Consider the following 20,012-nt stretch of genomic DNA (forward strand, 5'->3'; position numbering starts at 1 on the left):
CAGGACTTTGAGCTTTTCTATATAATAAGACATTATTTTTTTTTCTAAAATTAGAGTGGATCTCATCTGCAACTCATGGAATAAACTAGTTTCTCATAGTAATTATGCAGAAGCACAGGTGTTAAGATATAAACCCCTAACTAATCTTTTTTTCCCCAGAACATTAATTCTATCCTATGGGTGGAAGACCACAAAATTAAGCTGTGTTTTTAATCATATAGTTATTTCTTTGTTGCTATCTTTGTTCTGTTTTATTTTTAGCTCTGAAAAAAATATCCTGCTTATCCTAAACTTGGTAAGATGTGGGCATAATAGAGGTCCACTGAACCCTTATTCTGGCTCATTTTGTGTCATTGGGCAAAACCCCTATGCTAGCCCATCTGTCCCTTATTATTTTTTATGATATCCCCTTAATCCTATGTATTTCTAAAGTTCAATAAATATTGAAAGTCAATAACTGTCCCACTGGAAATTATAAAATCACATGACATGAAATAAATGATGCACTTAAGTCTTTAAGAAATGGCAGGTCAAGGGGTTAGGCTGGTGCTGGGGCCAATGGCCGGCATTGGAGCCTGCCGTGAGGCAAGGCCATTACTGGGGCCTCTAAGGCCGGGATCAAAGCCTGCCAAGGGGTTAGGCTGACGCTGGGCCAGCGGCCAGCATCGGAGCCTGCTGTGAAGCAAGGCCGGTGCTGGGGCCTCCGAGGCTGGGATCGGAGCCTGCTGAGGGGTTAGGCCAGTACCAGGGCCAATGGCCGGCATCCGAGCCTTCCGTGAGTCAAGGCCACTACTGAGGCCTCCAAGGCCGGGACTGAAGCCTGCCAAGGGGTTAGGCTGATGCCGGGGCCATGGAGGCTGGGATAGGAGCCTGCTGTGAGGCAAGGCCAGAGCTGGGGCCTCTGAGGCCGGGATCAGAGCCTGCCGAGGGGTTAGGCCGGTGCCGGGGCCAGCGGCTGACATCAGAGCCTTCCGTGAGGCAAGGCCGCTACTGAGGTCTCCGAGGCCAGGATCGGAGCCTGCCTTGAGAATAGGCCAGTGCTGGGGCCAGCGAGGCCAGGATCGGAGCCAGTTGAGGGGTTAGGCCAGTGTGGGGGCCAGCAAGACCAGAATTGGGACCTCCCATGAGGCAAGGCTGCTGCTTGAGCCAGCGAGGTCTGGATCAGTTCACCGGGTAGCCAGGCCACTAGTGGGGCCGTCAAGAGTGGGATCGGTACTTGCAATGCGGCATGCACAGAGAGATATCGCAGAAAATAAAAATCAGATGCTTCCCCTAATCAGCAAAAACTAGGAGGAAAGGAACAGGAAGAGGTCGAGCTATAGAAAGGGCCCTATAGTGAAGCAACTAAGGTGACCAATCAAAGGGTATGGAATAGGGGAGGGTGGAGCCTCTTTAAAAAGCAGGAGGTACATAAACAAATGTATCAAAGTTAATCACCAAACAAGCAAGGGATCGAGGGAGGGGGAGAAAATGGGATGGGGGCTGGATGAGGGCTAAATGGATGATGTGTGCTTGTATATCATCTCAAGTCTTGTATTCCAATGTGATATACGATTACAATGCACCAATAAAAAAATGTCTATAGTACTAATAAAAAAAAAAGAAATGGCAGGTCAAGTTGGAAGGCAATAGCCCTCTCCTCAAATTCTAATATTTTTTTTGTGTGTGTGTGTGTGGGTCTGGGGATGGAACCCAGGGGCATTCAACATCCAAGCTACACCCTGCACTATTTTGTATTCTTTATTTTTTAACAGGGTCTCACTAAGTTGTGGAGGGCTTCACCAAATAGCTGAGGCTGTCTGTGAACCACGATCCTCCAGTCTTAGCCTCCCGAATGCTGGGATTACAAGCGTGTGCCACCACCATGCCCGGCTCTAATATTATTTTTAAAAGCAAGAAAATTCAGCTTTTTTTGCCTTGAAACTTGAGTGTTATAGACCTAAGAGAGCCAACAACATCCTAAAAAGGGTGAAATGTGCCAGTGTTAAAGAGAGCCACGTCCAGAATCAGACTCTATTAATTTATAAAGAGAGTAAGTCCAGAATTGATGCGTGTCGCTAGAAACCTCTGGGAAGTTTATAAGAAATCCCATTCTTCTCCTGCAATCCCTGCTTTCCACTCCTGTACCAAACCTGGGTACACATTTGCCTCTCAGTAGATACTGCTTAAAAAAAGTACTCGTTAGTACTTTTCACTGCTTTCAGGAAAAATTTGGTTTTGAGACCAGCAGTATTTTTTTTTTAAGTTAGCAGGAGTGGGGAGAATGGAATATGTACATGAAACCTGTCCACTTAATATTTTATCAAGTGAGAACTCTCCTGGTCATTTCATCCCCAAAGGAAAAATCTAAAAACAGTCTCTAAATCAAAGAGTTGTTTATAGACTTTTGCTTCATGAAAAACTCACTACATTCATTATTCTTAGATTTATTCTTTTGCTACAAAGCGGTTAAAAACTACAACACAGGCTGAATCCTGGGTGCCACAGAACAGAATATCCCTTCCACCTTTCTAAGTATGAAATTCATAGCATGAAAAGGAATAAGTGAAAAAGTAAGAAACAATAACAATAAAAAAGGATTGAGATACCATGGCAAAGGGAAGAGTAGGGGCCAATAATACAAAGTTGGAGTGGAGTGGGGGAGAGATGAGTAACACTGGCCCACCCAAGACAAACAGTAGGTTGGTTATGTCAGGTTTCGCCATGATTTCTTTGCTCATCCCAATATCTCGGATGTTTCTCTAACTTAATTCTCAGATGAGGCAGAATCTGGGCAACAGCTGGCACGGCCTCCATGTTTTCTGCCAACATTACTCTAAGGATTCCCCCAAGGATAGGGACTACAGACCTGGTTCTCCTGGAAACAAAAAGCGAGTGGACAATCACTTATGAAAGATGGGTAGAGTAAGTCAGACTTGGAATCAGTTTAGAATTTCTCCGCTGTGCTGTACATTCAATTGGGAATGAGAACTGGGACTCTCATCATGACCATGTTGGCTACAGCACATCCTTGTTGACACTGACAAAAGCTGGCTAAAATTAAATGAATCAGAGGATACTGTTCCAGATGAGAAAGAAACCTTGGTAGAATAACAAGGTCATCTTAGCTAAACTCCAAAAACCACACCAGATAAAGGCCAAGTGGCATCCTGCAGTGGTCCAACAGAGAGGAAAATTGCCTTGGATAACAGACTTTCAGGCACCGGCATCCAATTATCCATCTTCTGCAAAAAGCATTCCCAGTTTTAAAGCGGAAAAATATGGCTCGTGTCTAGCCAATCATCTTATTCCAAACCCCAAGTTCAAAGTGACTAGTTCAGGAATGGACAAATGCCCCAAGCCAAATAAATGAGATTCAAGTATTAAATTTTCATATCAGTTTTGGTGAACATATGAACTCAGATGTTGCCTTTGTGAAATAAATACAAAGATTACAGAAGTCAAACTGGTTATTGGTGTGAAGTCATCATTAAGCATTTGTCTCACATTAGTAATTTATTACCTTTGTTTCTTTTAACATCAATACTTTCTGGTAATTCCAATGGAATTCCTAATAATTTTGTCCCCTTAGGGTGGAAGCTCATGCAAAACATTGCTCAGCATGAAGCTGAATCTAGTCTCACTCTGAGCATCTTTTCTATGCATGGTTCTTCACCAAACAGTGAGAGGGAAGATGCCACACACACATTGGAAATCTCCCAGCCATTTTTGATAAAGTCAAACTTCAAAATAGCTGCAGAGGAGGCCCTATAAGGTCAATTAATACCCAAAATCTTTAGAGTCTGTTCTACACACTCAAAAGGGGACCATAATGGAGTCTTCAGAATAGAGTTGTACTAATATTATCCTCATTAAAGATATGATATTATCCTTCTGCTCGAGGTACTCATAAAAGGAGCCCAACATGGCATCAGAGAGCTTGTGACTGTCCTTTTCAGATATAGGAAGTTATACTGATTACCAGGTGAAGTGGCATAGCCAATATGACCATCAACTTTTTTCATGAGAGATCAATGTGGCTTGAATTTTCTCTAGCTTCAAAAAGCACTTCTTTTTCCTACTTTCCACCTCTCAGAGTTGGAAAGCAGGAAGAAGGACAGGAAGTACAGGTTATCATTGTCACCTTTTGGCCCTCGCCGCTGAGTCCTCTAATACCCTCTCCCCTACAGAGGACACTGTCATCTCGCATTCTACGATTTGGATGTACACATCTCAGTGACTTCTTTCCGGGCTGGGTTTCTTCCTCTCCATCAATGGTCCCTTCCATATTTAGTTACTTCAACATCCATACTGAAAACCATAGGAATATCTGGCCCCCAAACCCCTAAATGCTAATGTTTTCTCACTTAACTATGTCTGGTTGTCTCAGCAGGATATCATGAACTTCCAAGATCTCAGACCTTCTAAATATAAACTCCATTTCCCCCCATCTCTTCTGTAGTACCCTGCAACGGAACTTATTCTGTTCTGGATTCCTCTTTGTTCTTAAGATCAGTTATCTAATGGGAACCATACGTGGAGAAACAGGGAGTTGTCTTCACAGTTTGATTCTGGAAACACAAAATGACAGTACTCTCCTAGAAGTACTTCCCCTCAAGACCTCCCAAGTCTTAGCTACCTTGAAGTCCTCACCAGTAGAGGTATAGGGTTTACTATTGGACAAAAGACAGGCACTGAGTTTACTCACTGTCCCATTCTAAGACTGAGCCTCTGCTTCTTTGTGCTTGAAAATTTCTCTTGGGTAGGCCCAGTAGGCCATGGCAAGATTTTCTTCTTCAGATTTATAAATTAGCTTCTTAAACTCAGAGAAGATAAACTGTAGAGTTGGTCCATGGCAGCATAAGACTGTGTCAAGTCAACAAGCCTCTAAGGGGTGGGAAATAAGACATATACTTAAGGGGACCATAGACAAACTTCTCTTTCAGGGCCAGTTGGGCTTATGGAATACCTTACCTCTAGGATCTTGAAATTCTTGGTAAAAAGTAACATGGAAACAAACTCTTATTTTTATATCTATTATTATTTATGGATTTAATGGTATTGGGGATTGGACCCAAGGACATTCTACCTCCATGCTACATGTCCAGCCCCCCTCCTTATTTTGAAATATGGTCTCGTTAGTATGCTGAGAGTCTCACTAAGTTGCTGAGGCTGGTCTTGAACCTGAGTCTCAGTCTTTCACGTACTGGGAATATAGGTGTGCACCTTCATACCCAGCAACAAACTCTTACTTAATTGATACCTGCTTTATCTAAAAGTTAAGTGCCAGATATCTTCATAGTACTATGAGATTAAAAAAAATGAGTGTGGGGGCTATGAAGAGGCCTTGACATTTTTAGGCAATTCTTTTTTTTTTTTTAATCGGATGATGACATATGAGTTGTTCCAGCAAATATGTCAAAATCAATCGGAAGGTTCAAGCTGACCCACAGCTAATTTGAAATCTTTACTCACAACTAATTCTTCACATATTATATGGCAATGCCCCTGCTCAGTCTATGCTAATCACAGGTGTCACTTTTACAATACTATTTAGTATTCAGTTCCCCAACAAGCCTTCAGAAGACGGTCCTTCATGAGGTCTTCCCCTGAGTAACTCTGGGACAATTTGCCTCACTCCTTCTTTGATGGAAATCTATAACTAAATTTCACAGGAACTGAGTAAAGGAGAAAAGAGAATTGGTGAGTGTTGAAACTGAAAGGAACCCTAGTTAACCGAATGCAAAACCTCCTCCCAATCTTACAAATAAAAGACTAAAACAAGTTGCTACAATGCATCTGACATGCAGTCCGGGAGTTGATTTGAGAGCCAAAAAAAGGCATGTTTGCTTAGGGAAAGGGCGATCCATTAATTTTCTTTATAAACCTGTTATTTTTCTTTATTAGAACAGTATAAGAGTACAGAGAAAACAGCCATTTTTCCTCATTTTATCTTTCAAGCACCGTTTGGATCTACTGAATACTTATTAATTATACAGATTCGGTGGAATAACTGAGACTAATGGTTAAGGGAGACAAGAGATTTCCAGATATCTGGTCTAGAATATTTCTCAATTAGGTTTTAGAAAACCCCAATAAATAAAATCTCCAGATGTCTTAAAGAGGAAGTCAGACAGGTCAGGGGGAATGGTCTAAGGGACTTAGTTTTTCAGAAATAAACTCTAATGGTATAGTCTCTGAGACACCATAAAAAGACAAAAGAAATAGAAACCCAAGTCCTATCAAGACACTCAGTGTCATACCTTGGGAGCTCTAGATTGGCAGAAGTCAAGTACTTATTCATACAAAATGGAAGCAGAAAATTAAGCATCTCAGCCCACTGGGAAGACAAACACACAAATGACATAGATATGTCACACCACGTGTCACCATGCCTGACATAAAAGGACCCAACCCAGGCCAAGAACTGAGCAAGTGGTATAAGAGATTCAAATAGTAGACATAAAATACCAATTGTGGAATTTTGGAATGGTATAAATCACACTTGTAGCATCTTATAATTGTTATTATTTATATATGGCAATAAGGTTCATGGGAATATCTAGAAAATGCTTGTGTACCATCTTTTCATGAGGCTCAAGAAATTGGGTTTTATTTTAGACTTGCAATTTGGTCTGAAATAAAGAGTGCAGATAAAGAACTGGTGGGGTTTTTTTAGGGCTGGAGGAGGCAGATAAATCAAAAGAAAAGAGCAATGAAATGAAGAAAGTTTACATAACAAAAGATTCTATCTTACATGTCTGTTCAGAGCTGGAAGGAATACTCCTGTAAAAAGTCGGCTGAACAAAGAGGCTAGAAAATAGCTCATAATAAAAAATGGCAATAAGCTGGGCGTGGTGGCGCACGCTTGTAATCCCCGCGCTTGGAAGGTGGAGACAGGAGGATCGCGCACGTTCGAAGCCAACCGCACTGGCTTAAGAGACCCTGTTTCCAAATTTAAAAAGTATAAAAATAGGTCTGGGAATGTAGCCCGGAGGTTGAAGGGTTCCATCTCCAGTACCACCAAAAAAAAAAAAAAAAAAAAAGACTAAATAACAACTGATCATATTATGGTTAGATACAGAATGTCCTCTGAAGACCTCATGTATTACTGTTCAGAGGTGATGTAACTAAGTCATTAGGGTTACAATCTCATCAGTGGATAAAGTGTTAAAATGGATTTACTGGGTAGTTTCCTGAGAAGGTGGGGTGTGGCTCCAAAAGTGGGTCTTCGGAGTGTGGCCTTTGGGGCTCCGTGTGGTTCCTTCTCTCCCCTCTCATTTCCAGCCTCCATAATGAGAGCACAACCCTGTTCTCTCCGTCTCTGCCTCCCATCACCATATCCTGAGCTCAGAAGATCTGGCCTAGCATAAACGGAACCCTAAAATCTCCGAAACCTGTGAGCAAATGTATCTTCCTTCCTCTAAATTGTATGGCCAGCTGTTCACAGATTACAGCAGTGAGATTGTTGACCAAAACAGATCATAATAGTCCAAAACTACAAAAACCCATGTGATAGGTTATAGTAAGGCAAATGAAAACTACACCATACACTGAACATAAATAAATATTGCAAATATAATATTGAGCAAATTAAGCCAAACACAAGACTCAGTCCATTGTAAAAGGCTCAAAAATTGGCAAAATAAATCCACATTAGTTTCAATAGCAGTTATCCTCATAAGGGAGTAGCAACTGGAAGAAATCATCTGTGATGCTGGTTATGTTGTTTCTTATCTAGTTTTGGTTACACACTTCCTAAGAATTCATTCACCTTCATGCTTATTACCTGTGTACTCTCCTTTACGTATTCTTTATTTCCCTTAAAAATAGTAAAGCAATATATACGGAACGTTTCCCATTATATCCCATCATCTAAGGAAATATTAGTGAGACCCTGTTTCAAAATAAAATATAAAAAGGTCTGGTGGTGTATCTCAGAGGTAGAATGCCCCTTGGTTCCATTCCCAGTATCACACACACACACACACACACACACACACACACACACACAGAAATAATAATTAGGAGTTCTTCCATAAGAGTTTTGTGTTTAATGAGTTGAGACATGCTGGGAAGGACATATTTTATATTTCTATTCTGCAGGATGTCTGCATCAATGAGTGTGACCCTGTCCAACCCTCCCAGCCAGGCCTCTGTTCTACTCATGCTGTCCCTGATGGCGTCTCTAAAGTTGCTTTCTATATCTTAAATTTTAATCACAACAGACGCTGCATAAGAGTGAAGACCTACACATACAGCTTACCCCTGACTGGAACCAAACTGCTTTGAGCACCTACCTGCCCACTGTGTCTACCCAGCCTAGATCAGCAGCCCCAGCTTCGCCTGGAGGAATGCACGTTTAAAAATGGCGCTGCCTGCCGGGCGTGGTGGCGCACGCTTGTAATCCCCGCGCTTGGGAGGCTGAGACAGGAGGATCATGCAGTTTTGAAGTCAGCCATGCTGGCTTAAGAGACCGTGTTTCCAAAAAAAAAAAAAAAAAAAATTTAAATTGGTCTGGGAGTGTAGCCCGGAGGTAGAAAAGTTTCCAGGAACCCCAGTACCACCAAAAAAAAGAAAATTAAATGGCGCTGCCTACCCCTTTGAATGTTTGTCTCCATTCAGTACTCCTAAGCTCATGTAATGCCAGAGGAGTGAGCTGTTACACATCATGTCATTTGCAAATACAATGCAGTGAAGGAATACAAAAAAAGGAAATTTTCAAATAGAGCTTTTCACAACTGTGAAATTTAGGAATGCGCAAACCATCTCAGCACTCTCCTGGGTTTCCTGCTCACAAAAATCAGTTTCTCCCAAATACTTGAGAACTCTCACGAGCTGACTCTTACAATCACCTCGTTTTTCTAGTCACTTATGTCAAAACAAACCACTGCTTCTTTAAAACTAGCGTTTTGCTTGTTCACAGTGAGGCCTACAGCTGCAGTCATTGATTCAGGCTCTTGCCTTTTTTCTTTTAAACTCTTTTCCACTCTTGTTACCACAAGTACGATTGTGGAGTTTGAAGGCACACATGTATACAAATAACAAGTAGTATTCTGAGTCCCTATCTTTAGGACATTTTTTACAACTTTTGTTATTTATCTTGGCTTACCCGGACAGCTGAACTACCATTAGCTATTCATTTTGCCAAGTTCTACCAAAAGAAGATAAGAGAAAAATAAAATCACCTAAATGTAGTTAAATGCTTTTCCTGGGGGGTTGCTGAAGGGCAGAGAAGGGATATATCTTCAAAATACCAAGTAAATAATTTGCCTGAAGCCCCTGATTTCTACTCTAGGCATCTGAGGACCAAGTCCTGATCCTAATCAAGCATACCACGTTCTACCCACTGCTCTAATTTAATGAGGATGAGAAGAAAAAAATGAGGATGAGAAGAAAAAAAAAAAAACAGGGCATTCCTAACCAATGTCTTAAGCCAAGGCATTCATAAAAGTAGGTACTCCAATTCTATTATGTTGATTTCCAACATTAGAATTCAATTATATATTTCAAACAAAATCTAGAACAAGCTGATGTTGAGATGTGCAGTTTAGTGGGAAACCATTGGGGTAGAAAACATGGCCTCATATCTCAAAGCAGATTAAGACCATATTAAAAAAAAATACACAATGCTCAGGGAATAAACAGTAAGCATGATTATGTTTGAGACTGTAAACGCCAATGGGGAAAAAAAAGAGGGGGAAAGCAGATAAAATAAAATTAAAAGAAACTGTTGCAAATGTTAACTGAAACTGCAGTGGTTATACAATCCTAAAGCAAAGTTGAAAATCAAATAAAGAAACAACTGCTGGACTTGGGTTAGGTCCAAGACACGGTGAGCAGCCTCGAAAATAACATTTGAAATGTGTTTGCTCCAGAGCAAGGAAAAATATTACCAACTGAAAAAAGAAGTTCAAGCGTGACTGGCTCACTTATATGAATAAAAGTAAAGTTTCAACCACAAAGAATTTCTAGTTCTGCAAAAAAGAACAGTAAATTTCATGTTCGGCGTACGCATGTTCATATAACCAATGACAAGTATACCTACCTCACTTAGGTCCTGCTGAGTTTCAAAAGCATCCTTTGGCCAAATGGCAGCCTTCTGGTCTATTCTATAAAATACAAAGGAAAATTATGTCCATTTAAAAGAAACCTTTCAACAATTACCCATCTGAAGCTGGTGGCTACAGATCTGGCCAAGACTCAGTTAAAATCCTTTAGTGGTGTCCCACTGACTAGAGAATCAAGCCCAGACTCCTTACACACATTACACTCCTGGGACACAGGACAGTGTTGAGCCTTGCCAGCCTTCCTGCCCCCCCACCCGTCTCACTATTGTCCATTCACCCCAGTACCCCTGGCCTTCTCTCTGTTTCTTAAACACACAGAGCTTGCTCCCATTTCAAACCTTCGTACCGCTGTCCCTGGACCTGGACTGCTTTCCCCAGATTTACACACACTGGACTCTGATCATCACGTAAGCGTTAGCTCAGCCCACAAGTCACCTCACCAAGGAGAGCTTCCTGACTCCCGAACCAGAAATGCACTTCCCTTCCCACCAGGCTGTCCTAGTGTTTCCTCCTTAGCACTTACTACTGTCTGAAATTATGTTTATTGACATTTTCATACTAAAATGTACAAGAAAGCATTATTTATGCCCATTTCCTACACTGATTAATTTGTGCCTAGTATAAGTTCGATAGTTTTTTGAATGAAGGAACATAATCTAATACAGTTGCAATAGAAACCTACTATTTATCCTCTGGAGTCATTTTTGGAAGTCTCATCCCATCTCCTAGCTTACATGATAAACCTTCTGTTCATTGCTGGGTTGCAAAGTGGGTTTTTCCACTTCATAGTTTCCCCAGGAAGAAAAAAAAAAGAACTTAAAACAAGGCATATTACTTTGAGTTAATTTTCTTTAGCTTTAAAAAAGTGCTTAGTTTCAAACTCATTTGTCAGATCCTATGTCCTAATGGTATCTGTTACCAAGCATTGAAGCTTTTCTGCAGCAGTGTGTTAGGGTTTTGTATAATAAGCATATTAAATTCTGATTGTTGTCCTTATAAAAAGGCCAGCTACCTTAATGAATAAGAGGTTTAGTCAGTAATTTACTTATAAAAATGTATTTTTGGACATAATAGCTTATTGTTATTTTTCTGTCTCAATTTGAATCTTGAAGAAAGCATTTATATTCTCTAAATTCAACAGGATTAATGATTCTTCAATGTCGTAATGCATTTAGAAATGCCATAAACTTAGCTTCTTCAAAACATTCTTCATCCCCAGACTCGCCAAAAAAAAAAAATTCTTAGTAATGAGGGTTTCTTTCAAGCCAGAGGTGTTAACTGTGTAAACATCTCTCTGTCTGTCCATCTGTCTATCTGTCTGTGTATCTTGAGGCTGAGCCTTGCTGTGTGCCCAGGTTGGTCTTAAACGTGTGCCCTCAAGCAATCTAAGTAAGTAGCTTGGTCTAGAGGCACATGCCACTGTGCCTGGTCTAAACAATTTACTTCTAATGAAAAAAGTAAGGTGATGAACAGAAGAGAAAATTGTGAAGGTCAGACATGAGTCTCCCATGCCCGCACAAACCAGCATCTCCTTTCTGGTTGAAAGAAGACTCTGGCTCCCAGTCACAAGCTCAGGCACCAACAACTTGGGTAAGAAGAGTGTGAGCAACCTCTGGTCTACCCAGCCAACGTCCATCAGTCCCCAGAGCCACTAACACAGTGATTTGGGGGCTTCAAAAACACAGGGAGCTGGGTATGGTGGCACATGCTTGTAATCCCAGCATTTGGGAGGATGAGACAGGAGGATTGGGTTTGTAGACAGCCTCAGTGACTTGGTGAGACCTTTGCAACTCAGTGAGACCTTGTTTCAAAATAAAGAATAAAAAATAAGGCTGGGGGTGCAGCTCAGAGAATGCCCCTGAGTACCATCCCAAGTACCACAAAAAACAAAAACAAACAAATATCAGAGAGCTCTTTACACAAAAAAGAAAGATGCTGAGGGAGGCAAGAAGGGGTAATCCATCTCATCTATTAACCTCTAAAACTTCAAGTGGATCTCAATTTTTGTCACTGACAATGGTTTGCAAATGATGTTTCTAAAGACGTATAAAGTAGGAACAGAAAAAAAATGGAAAAGTGGTATTTTTGTGGGGTTTTGTGTGCATTTGTTTCTGTGTTTCTTTAATATTAGGAATTGAATCCAGGGACATTCTATCTCTGAGCTAAACTAGGCCCTGTCCTGTTGTTTGTTTGTTTGTTTGTTTTCATTTTGAAACAGGGTCTCATTGCTCGGGGCCTAAGTTTCAGAGACTGGCCTTGTACCTATGATCCTCCTGTCTCAGCTTCCCAAGCACTGGGATTAAAGGTGTGCACTAAAATGCCCACTTTTGTTTATACTTTTCAAATGTAATTTTTGCTAACACTAATGAAAAAAGGCAGAAATATACCTTGCTAAAATACTATGTGTGTCATGTATATATTTTGTATATTATGGAGATGCAGAAAACAGTCTACATGTAATATAATTACCAAATCTCCTAGAAAAACTACTCTTGACCAGAGGCTAAACCTCCAGAACAAGTTTGAGAACCAGAGTCTAAAGCATCAAAGGTACTTTCACTGACCATGTGAACATCTACTTTCTATCACATTGGAGAAGTAATAAACTAGCCGAGTCTATGCCTTAAGAAAGCTTAAAAAATCTAATAAAATCTAAGCAAAAGATAACACGAATGAACACACAGGCTTCAGGCTGTTTTCAGCAAATTGAGGATCGGAACTTAGGAGCTCATGTTAGAATGGTGGAGGAACTGGAGAGGTAGGACCAGGCTCACTGTGCCAGTTTGTATATATTTATTTCATTTAATCCCCCAAGTAATCCTATGAGATTAGCATTGTTACATCCATTTGCCCTAAAAGGAGAAAGGGCAGTTAAGTAACTTCATCCACTCATTTACTAAGTACTGACTATGTGCCAGGTACTATTTCAGGTATTGGAAATTAAGCAGTCTATCCTTGTGGAATATGTTTTCTCAGAGGAGAGAGAACATCAAGAAGCAAGCTAGTGAAGATTTATGGTGCACCAGATACTGAGTATTACAGAGAAAAAGAGAAGGATGTTCAGAGAACATGGCATGCAGGAGAACTGGCCAAGCCCACACTGCAGAAAGTGTCAGTCACCTAGAGTCAATGAGAATCAAAGTGCTGGATCAGAAAGATAAAGACCATGGTAGAAGAGGAAGAAGAAACAGAAGCTCCTCACTGGAGAAGCACAATGAAAGAGGAGAACTACAACAGTAGCCAGCTGACCCAACTTCCTGCTTTCTAATATCTTTAAAGAAATTGCTCAAACCATACAGAATGCTGCCAGGAAGCTGCCTACACACAAAAACTGCATCACACTGAAATACCGGCTCCAATTCTCCTGCCTCCCTCCACCCACAACAGCAATAGCAAAATGACTAGCACATCTATATCAAATGCATGCTTCTGACAGGGCAAGATGAGTAAGACCGTTGCCGTATTCTGCCAATTTCATTACAATCCAGCCTAGGCAGTGGAAAATGAAGCCTATTTCTCAGAGTCCAATTACAGTCCCCAGTACTGATGAAAATCTAATGCCTCTAATCACCACCATTATTATCACCTGCAAGATTGCCACCGTTACCACCGAGGATGCCCTTACCACAAACATAAGGCTCATTCCAACATCACTACCACCACCATCATTAATGGTCAATAATACTATCACCAACACAATCACCACCACTACCATTGACAATAATGCAATAAATAGTACCACCACCACCATCACCACTAATAGCATCACCACCATCAGAATCACCACTATTAGCATAATCACCAACACCACCATCACTATCACAGGTACCCCATTGCTATCATACACTCTGCCATCACCACTGCTACCACCACCATTACATAATTCAAAATAAAACAGAAATGTGAATTTAATTGTGTTCTTATATTAAAAGAGTTTTTCCTTAAGGAACACTTATCCAATATTGGTGGGATTGTAAATTAGTACAATCACTAAAAAGATTAGTATATGGAAGTTCTTCAAGACTAGGATTGGAACTGCCTTATGTCCCAGATGGGCCACTCCTCAGTATCTTTTCAAAAGAATTAAAATTGGAATACTCTAAAGATACATTCATACCCATGTTTATAGCAGCACCATTCACAATAGCCAAATTATGAATCCAACTTAGGTGTCAATGAACAAACGAATGGATAAATACCATGTGATATATACACACAATAAAACATCACTCAGCCATAAAGAACAAATTATGCCATTTGCAAAAAAAAAAAAAAATGGATGGAACTGGAGAACGTCATGGTAAATGAGATAAGCCAGACTCAAAATCAAGGGCTACATGTTTTCCCTCATGTGCAAGCTAGAGAGAAAACGAAAAGGAAAGAAAATGCAAAACTTAATTGTAAAAACTCATGAGAATTAGAGGAAAGATCAGTAGAGCAGTAGAAGGGGGCCAAGCGAGGGAGAAGGGGAAGGATAGAGTAAGGAAACACACCAAACAATATTATATGTATATTTGAATATATCACTATGAATCTCACCATTACAATGACAATGCACCAATAGAAAATATTTTGTACATTTCTTGGTGCATTGTAATTACACATCATAATGAGGTTCCAAGTGATACAAACATACATGCACCCAGCACTTGGTATATTTCCCTCTGGATCCCAACCTGCTCTCCCGTCCCTTATTCTTTTTTAATTATAAACATAAAAAAGCCAGGAGTGCTACACACTTGTAATCCGAAATACTTGAGAGACTGAAACAGGAGGATTGTGGGTTCGTGGCCAGCCTCAGCTACTCAGTGAGGCCCTCCTCAACTTAGTGAGACCCTGTTTCAAAATAAAGAATAAAAAATAGGGGTGGAAGTGGAGTTTGGAGGTAGAATGTCCCTGGGTTCCATCCTAAGTTCCACAAAAACATACAAAAAAGAATTTTTTTCCCTGGATTCTAGGATTACAAATGTGTGGATAGCCTCTGGAAGTACAAGTTGTCTGAAAGTTTTTGGCATTCCTATTTAGGGTTCTTTGTCAGAACCCTAAAGCATGTGCTGAGTCAGCTGGTGGGGTCAGCCCACGGTGGACCTCTCTTGGGAGATGCCATGGAATTCAGAACAGAAAAAACAACTAAGCATTAAAATATTTATCTTGGCCTAAGGACAGCATCAAACCACAGGATGTGATAATTTGTGGAAAAGCCACATTTTAGTTCATGATTTTGTATTTAAATCAACATTTTAACCATAATTAAATTAGTAGAGGAAAGTATTTCCTATCTATCTTAGTGAAAAGCTTCCCATCCAGCCAAGCGCTCCTGGAAGAGTTCTAAGAGTTATCTGAAACGTTCCTCAAGCCCAGTGGCCAGTTATTACCAGTCCTTCAATTTCTTATCCCAAACGTCTTTTGCATCTGTCCCTCACCATCACCTCCACCACTGCCCTCTTAGCCCAAGTCACCATCCCCTCATCTGGACTATCCCACCATCCCTGCTTCCCCACTACCTGAGCCAGACCATTTTCCACACAAACTCCTGCCACTGCCTTTAAAGACCAAAATTCTGAAAGTGTTTCATGACATCCTGAAGGACTTGGCATCTACCACCTCAACTGCAGCCCACGTCACGTTCCCTCTCTGTGCTCTCTCAGTTCCTTGGACACCATGCTCCTTCCTGGCTTGTGTCTTCAGATAGGCTGTCCCTGTGCCCCCAGTGCTCTTCCCAGTCAACTTCCTTTCCTAATGAGCTCATTTGTCCTTCATAAACCAGGTAGGTCCCAATCAGGTCTTCGTTTTATATGTCCTTACTATATTCTGATCTTCTACTGTATAAAAATAGAAAACTACTCAGTTTCTAATTGTATATTTTTATAATTATTTGATTGACTCTCATGATGGTAAGCTCTAGGTAGCAGGGACCATATGAGTCTTGCTTAGTATCTTATCTGTAGGGACAAACCTGGCATAATGCTATATACATATACATATATGTTTATTAACAAAGTATTTGTCCCAGGGTCATGGAAAGTTGCCAATTCCCATAAATCCAAGTGTGCACAGGACTGTAATAGAACTCACATGCCATGTCCCACCAGTAGCATGCTAGCAGAGCCTGTTTATAGAATGACTCTCATTCCCTAAGTAAATACATTTCTTCCCTGAAAAGACCTATTAAAAAGATAGCAAGTGACTTTCTAACCCATAATTTAGTAACCCTGGGAATAAAGAGTAGAAAGAAAGCATCGTAACACACTTTTCCGAAAGGTTCATATAGAATCAGAGCCTTGAGAGCAAACAGTGCCAATCTAGAGTCACATCTTATGATTTAAGATAATCCACTTCATTCAGCTGAGTCTCTGTATTAGAAAGCAACACTTGGGATATACAAATGTATACCCGGATGACTGCTGGCTGGCTGTATGACTGCTGTTTCCTGAAACTCTTTTAAAAACAAAAGGTATATCCCAAGAGGACAATCCTCTGAGCAAAACATTCTTTATATAAAAACAATAGTTCTATATGCAGACACAGACAAGACGACAATGCATTCCAGTAATATTACCAACAATAACAAGCCTCAATACCCGTTAATATAAAGTTCCTTTCTCTGGGGAGGCTAAGCCACATTGAAGACATTCTCTGTTTGGTTAGAACCAATTGTCTGAGCTAAAGGACCAAGGTCAAATAATGGACAGACAAGTTCAAAGATAAAGTGGGTGGAGGGGACCCAAGGCACAGAGCTTAAATTATTCCCAAAGAGACTACTGATAAAAAACAGAAGTCAGAGAAGTCAACATATGCTCATGAGTTGACTTTCCAACTCATTTATCTACGTGTCCAGGTCAATGCACTCCTGTTGAGGGGCAAGGCTGCCATGGGTAGAAGCAAAATGCTAACTCCCAATAACAAACCCAGCAGCTGGGAACCAGGCCCCTCTCTACACTTTTCTAGAGATGAGAAGCAACCAGTACTATTAAAACAGGTTCCTGGGCCCAAATCCAAGCCAACTGAATCAGAATTTGCAGAGGAGTGCAAGAGTAAGGTGTGGTAAGCAAGCACAAGGAGATCCCTGTTTGGGAAAAATTATCCCAAAGGTCCAAGTGTAGCAGCCTGGGGGCTAAAGGACACAGGTAAGGGGCTCATTCTAATGCAGAAATGGCTGAGTACTTCTGGTGTGACTCTCAGGGGATATGTTGCTAGAGAGGGAAAAGCTGTATTTCTGGAGACACTATGAGAAACCCAAACCCCAGGCAACCCAGCTTCCCTAGAACAAGTATGACTCTTCACTTCAATGAGAGGAAACAAAACTCAGAAGTAGCCAGGACCGTGCGATGCCTGTGAGTACATGAGCCAAATGTCAGGCCACCAGTCCAGCCAGCAGCAGGACCAGCACAAGGAGGGAGGTAGTCGTAGGTATGGCTGAAATACCCTGGGAACCACAAAGGAAGACTTCGGGAGGAGTTATAGAAGACACTGAAACCCAGTGGGCTTAATCGATGGGAGCCCAGTGAAACTCTAATAATGTGCTGTTACTAGTAATGATGCAGCAACACCTGGTTTGCTGAGCCAGCTTCAGAGCACTTTGCTTGCATCCCCTCATTCACTCCACTAACCACCATCAGACACCGGCTCCCTGTGCCCGGCAGGGTTCAGCCCAAGAGACAGAGTGTCCATGTGGGCGCCCCATGCTTCAACTCAGTTCTGCTCACTTGCACCATCCTACCTCAGGCACCTTCCATGTCTCCTCACTTTTCTGCCTCAAGGTTCTTCCCAGGAGAGCTTGATCCTTTAGCCTGTAAGTGTGGCAGGGTCAGCTGCCCTGCTGACCACCTGCCAGTGGAAAGGGAAGTATCTCTAACTTTGAGAGGGTACTTTCTACACAGTACCACAGAGACTCCCCCCCCCCAGGGAGGTCTTATTTCTCTCCCCAAAGGAAAGAGTCCTACATCTCTAAACTCCAGCTTTTCCCCTCCTTGATGATGTGGACTTAACACAAGATGAACAGTAACTGGTTCAGTATTGGCAAGGGTGAACAGGAATGGAAAGCTCTTCTTACTGGAGCATCCAGTGATGACATCCCAGGAGGATAAGTGCCTGCCACTGAGATTCTAGACCTCCACGCACCAGGTCTGATTCACTTCCTTTTCCCAGACCTGAATGTTTCCCTTAAGTTCAGTTTTGCATGCTAACCCCATAACCTTCCATGAGGCTCCTTCTCCTTACCTAATTCAGAGTTTCCACTGGTTGGACAGAACACAAACTCCCTCTCCTCTTACAAATGCTACCATTACCAAGAAATAACCACTAGGCATTCAATCCTGCATCCTCCTTGCTACACACGAGCAAGATCAGCAAAGTTGCCAGAAACTATACATTGAAAAGGACCATTTTCTCTGTGCCCATTTTTCCAAATGCCACTATTCATGGCCGCCTGGGATCACTTGTCCATGTTTAGTCCCTGTACACACTTCTTTGAGATTATCTTAATCATATGGCCAAGTTGAACAGGAGAGTCCAAATCACTGAAGTCTCAACTCACAATTCAGGAAAAATCAGCTGTTATCAAAGTATGCATGGTGTTCAATTTAATCAGAAAGAAGCTAAGGGCTGGCTTAAAATGTGCGTAAGAGCAGGACCGTGGAGGTTATCTGGGCACTGTGAGGGACAGACTTGGAAGTATGGCAAAGTGCAGGCAGCACTAAAACAAACCACAGCTTGGGAAAGTCCTGTTACTGTAAAGGACCATAATGAAACATGGCCAAGGGAGGCATGGAACTGTGGAGGGCAATCTATAATTCCAAGGTTCTGCCTACCTAAGAATTAGTACAAACCTTACCAAACTGAAAGCCTACCATTTCGTCACTGTAATGAGAAACTATACATTCAAAAGAATTGCAGAAAAATGAACTTATATCCTATTTGAAGAGATAAGCCAAAGAACTCTTGAGGTTAACCACAAGACTAGTTTGGGTTGAACGTTTTCTAACTACAGAGATCAGTGTGGCCTGTTGGGAAAAGAGGAGTGCTTAAAAAGCTGGGAGTGAGTTGAACTCTAAGATGGGGTTGAAATTTAGATAAATGGAGGGAAGAAAAGAGCTCTTTAGAGGTGAGAGAGATGTGCAGGCAGTCCCCAGGTCAGTGCTATGGAGTGAGGGTACCTGCATGAAGTAGAGGAGCTGGTCTCCTGAGGACCAGCAACATTAATTTATTAAGCATCTGCTGCACATAGACCCCAAAGAAGCTGGACATATACTACTAATCCTTGGATCAACAGCTCTGAGAAGCATGTATTTTCATTTCCTTTTTATATCTAAAGAAGTTGAAGCCCAGCAAATTTGCCCAAGAAAGTAGTCAAGCAGGAATTAGCATCAAGGATTGCCTATCGCCAAAGTCCTTCCTTTTTACATTACAGTATTTTGGATACATTTCTAGGCCCTTCCCAGGGGCTCTATTATGTGTGTGCTTGGATTTATTCCATAGGTTGGGTGTGACCAAAATTGTTTTCTTCTGTTGCTGCTAAATTCAAGGCATTGTCTAAGAATGACATCTGGCTTACTCCTAGGGCTCCTCAACCTTTCTCCTCTTGGACTTCATCCCACTTGAAAGGGCCTTGAAATTTCCTTTGTTCCTGGCACCTGCAGAGTGATAGGGTGCTTGGAAAAGCTCTGTGTTACTGGACCCCTAAGAAGCTTTGTATTGCACACGGGCACGAGAAGAAACTTTCTCTGGCTTTCATCCACAGAGCCAAGTATTCAGGGAAAGATATGGCTACCAAACGATACCCAGTCCTAACTTTAAGTATCATCCAACCCTAAGAAAATCACCTTTAATATTTGCTTTCTAGCTCTGTGTAGCGGCATGCACCTATAATCCCAGTCCTTGAGAGGTGGAGACAGGTAGATTGCAGGTTCAAGGACAGCCTCGCCAACTTAGGCTGTCAGCAGCTTAGTGAGATCCTATTTCAGA

General features: G+C 41.5%; 1 protein-coding gene across 4 annotated transcripts in view; it reads right to left on the reverse strand.

Annotated features, from left to right (window-relative positions):
* FAM13C (family with sequence similarity 13 member C) overlaps nucleotides 1–20,012 on the reverse strand; it is a gene marked incomplete at both ends in the record, with an annotated part of 120,063 nt that overhangs the window by 50,475 nt on the left and 49,576 nt on the right. For all 4 annotated transcript variants that reach the window (XM_080693679.1, XM_080693678.1, XM_080693677.1 and 1 more), the window contains one exon: nucleotides 10,028–10,091. In XM_080693679.1, the coding sequence (XP_080549805.1) occupies nucleotides 10,028–10,091 (64 nt within the window). The remainder of the gene's footprint in view (nucleotides 1–10,027; nucleotides 10,092–20,012) is intronic.

The sequence above is a fragment of the Muscardinus avellanarius genome (genome assembly GCF_963383645.1).
Source record: "Muscardinus avellanarius genome assembly, chromosome: 4".
Taxonomy (NCBI): Eukaryota; Metazoa; Chordata; class Mammalia; order Rodentia; family Gliridae; genus Muscardinus; species Muscardinus avellanarius.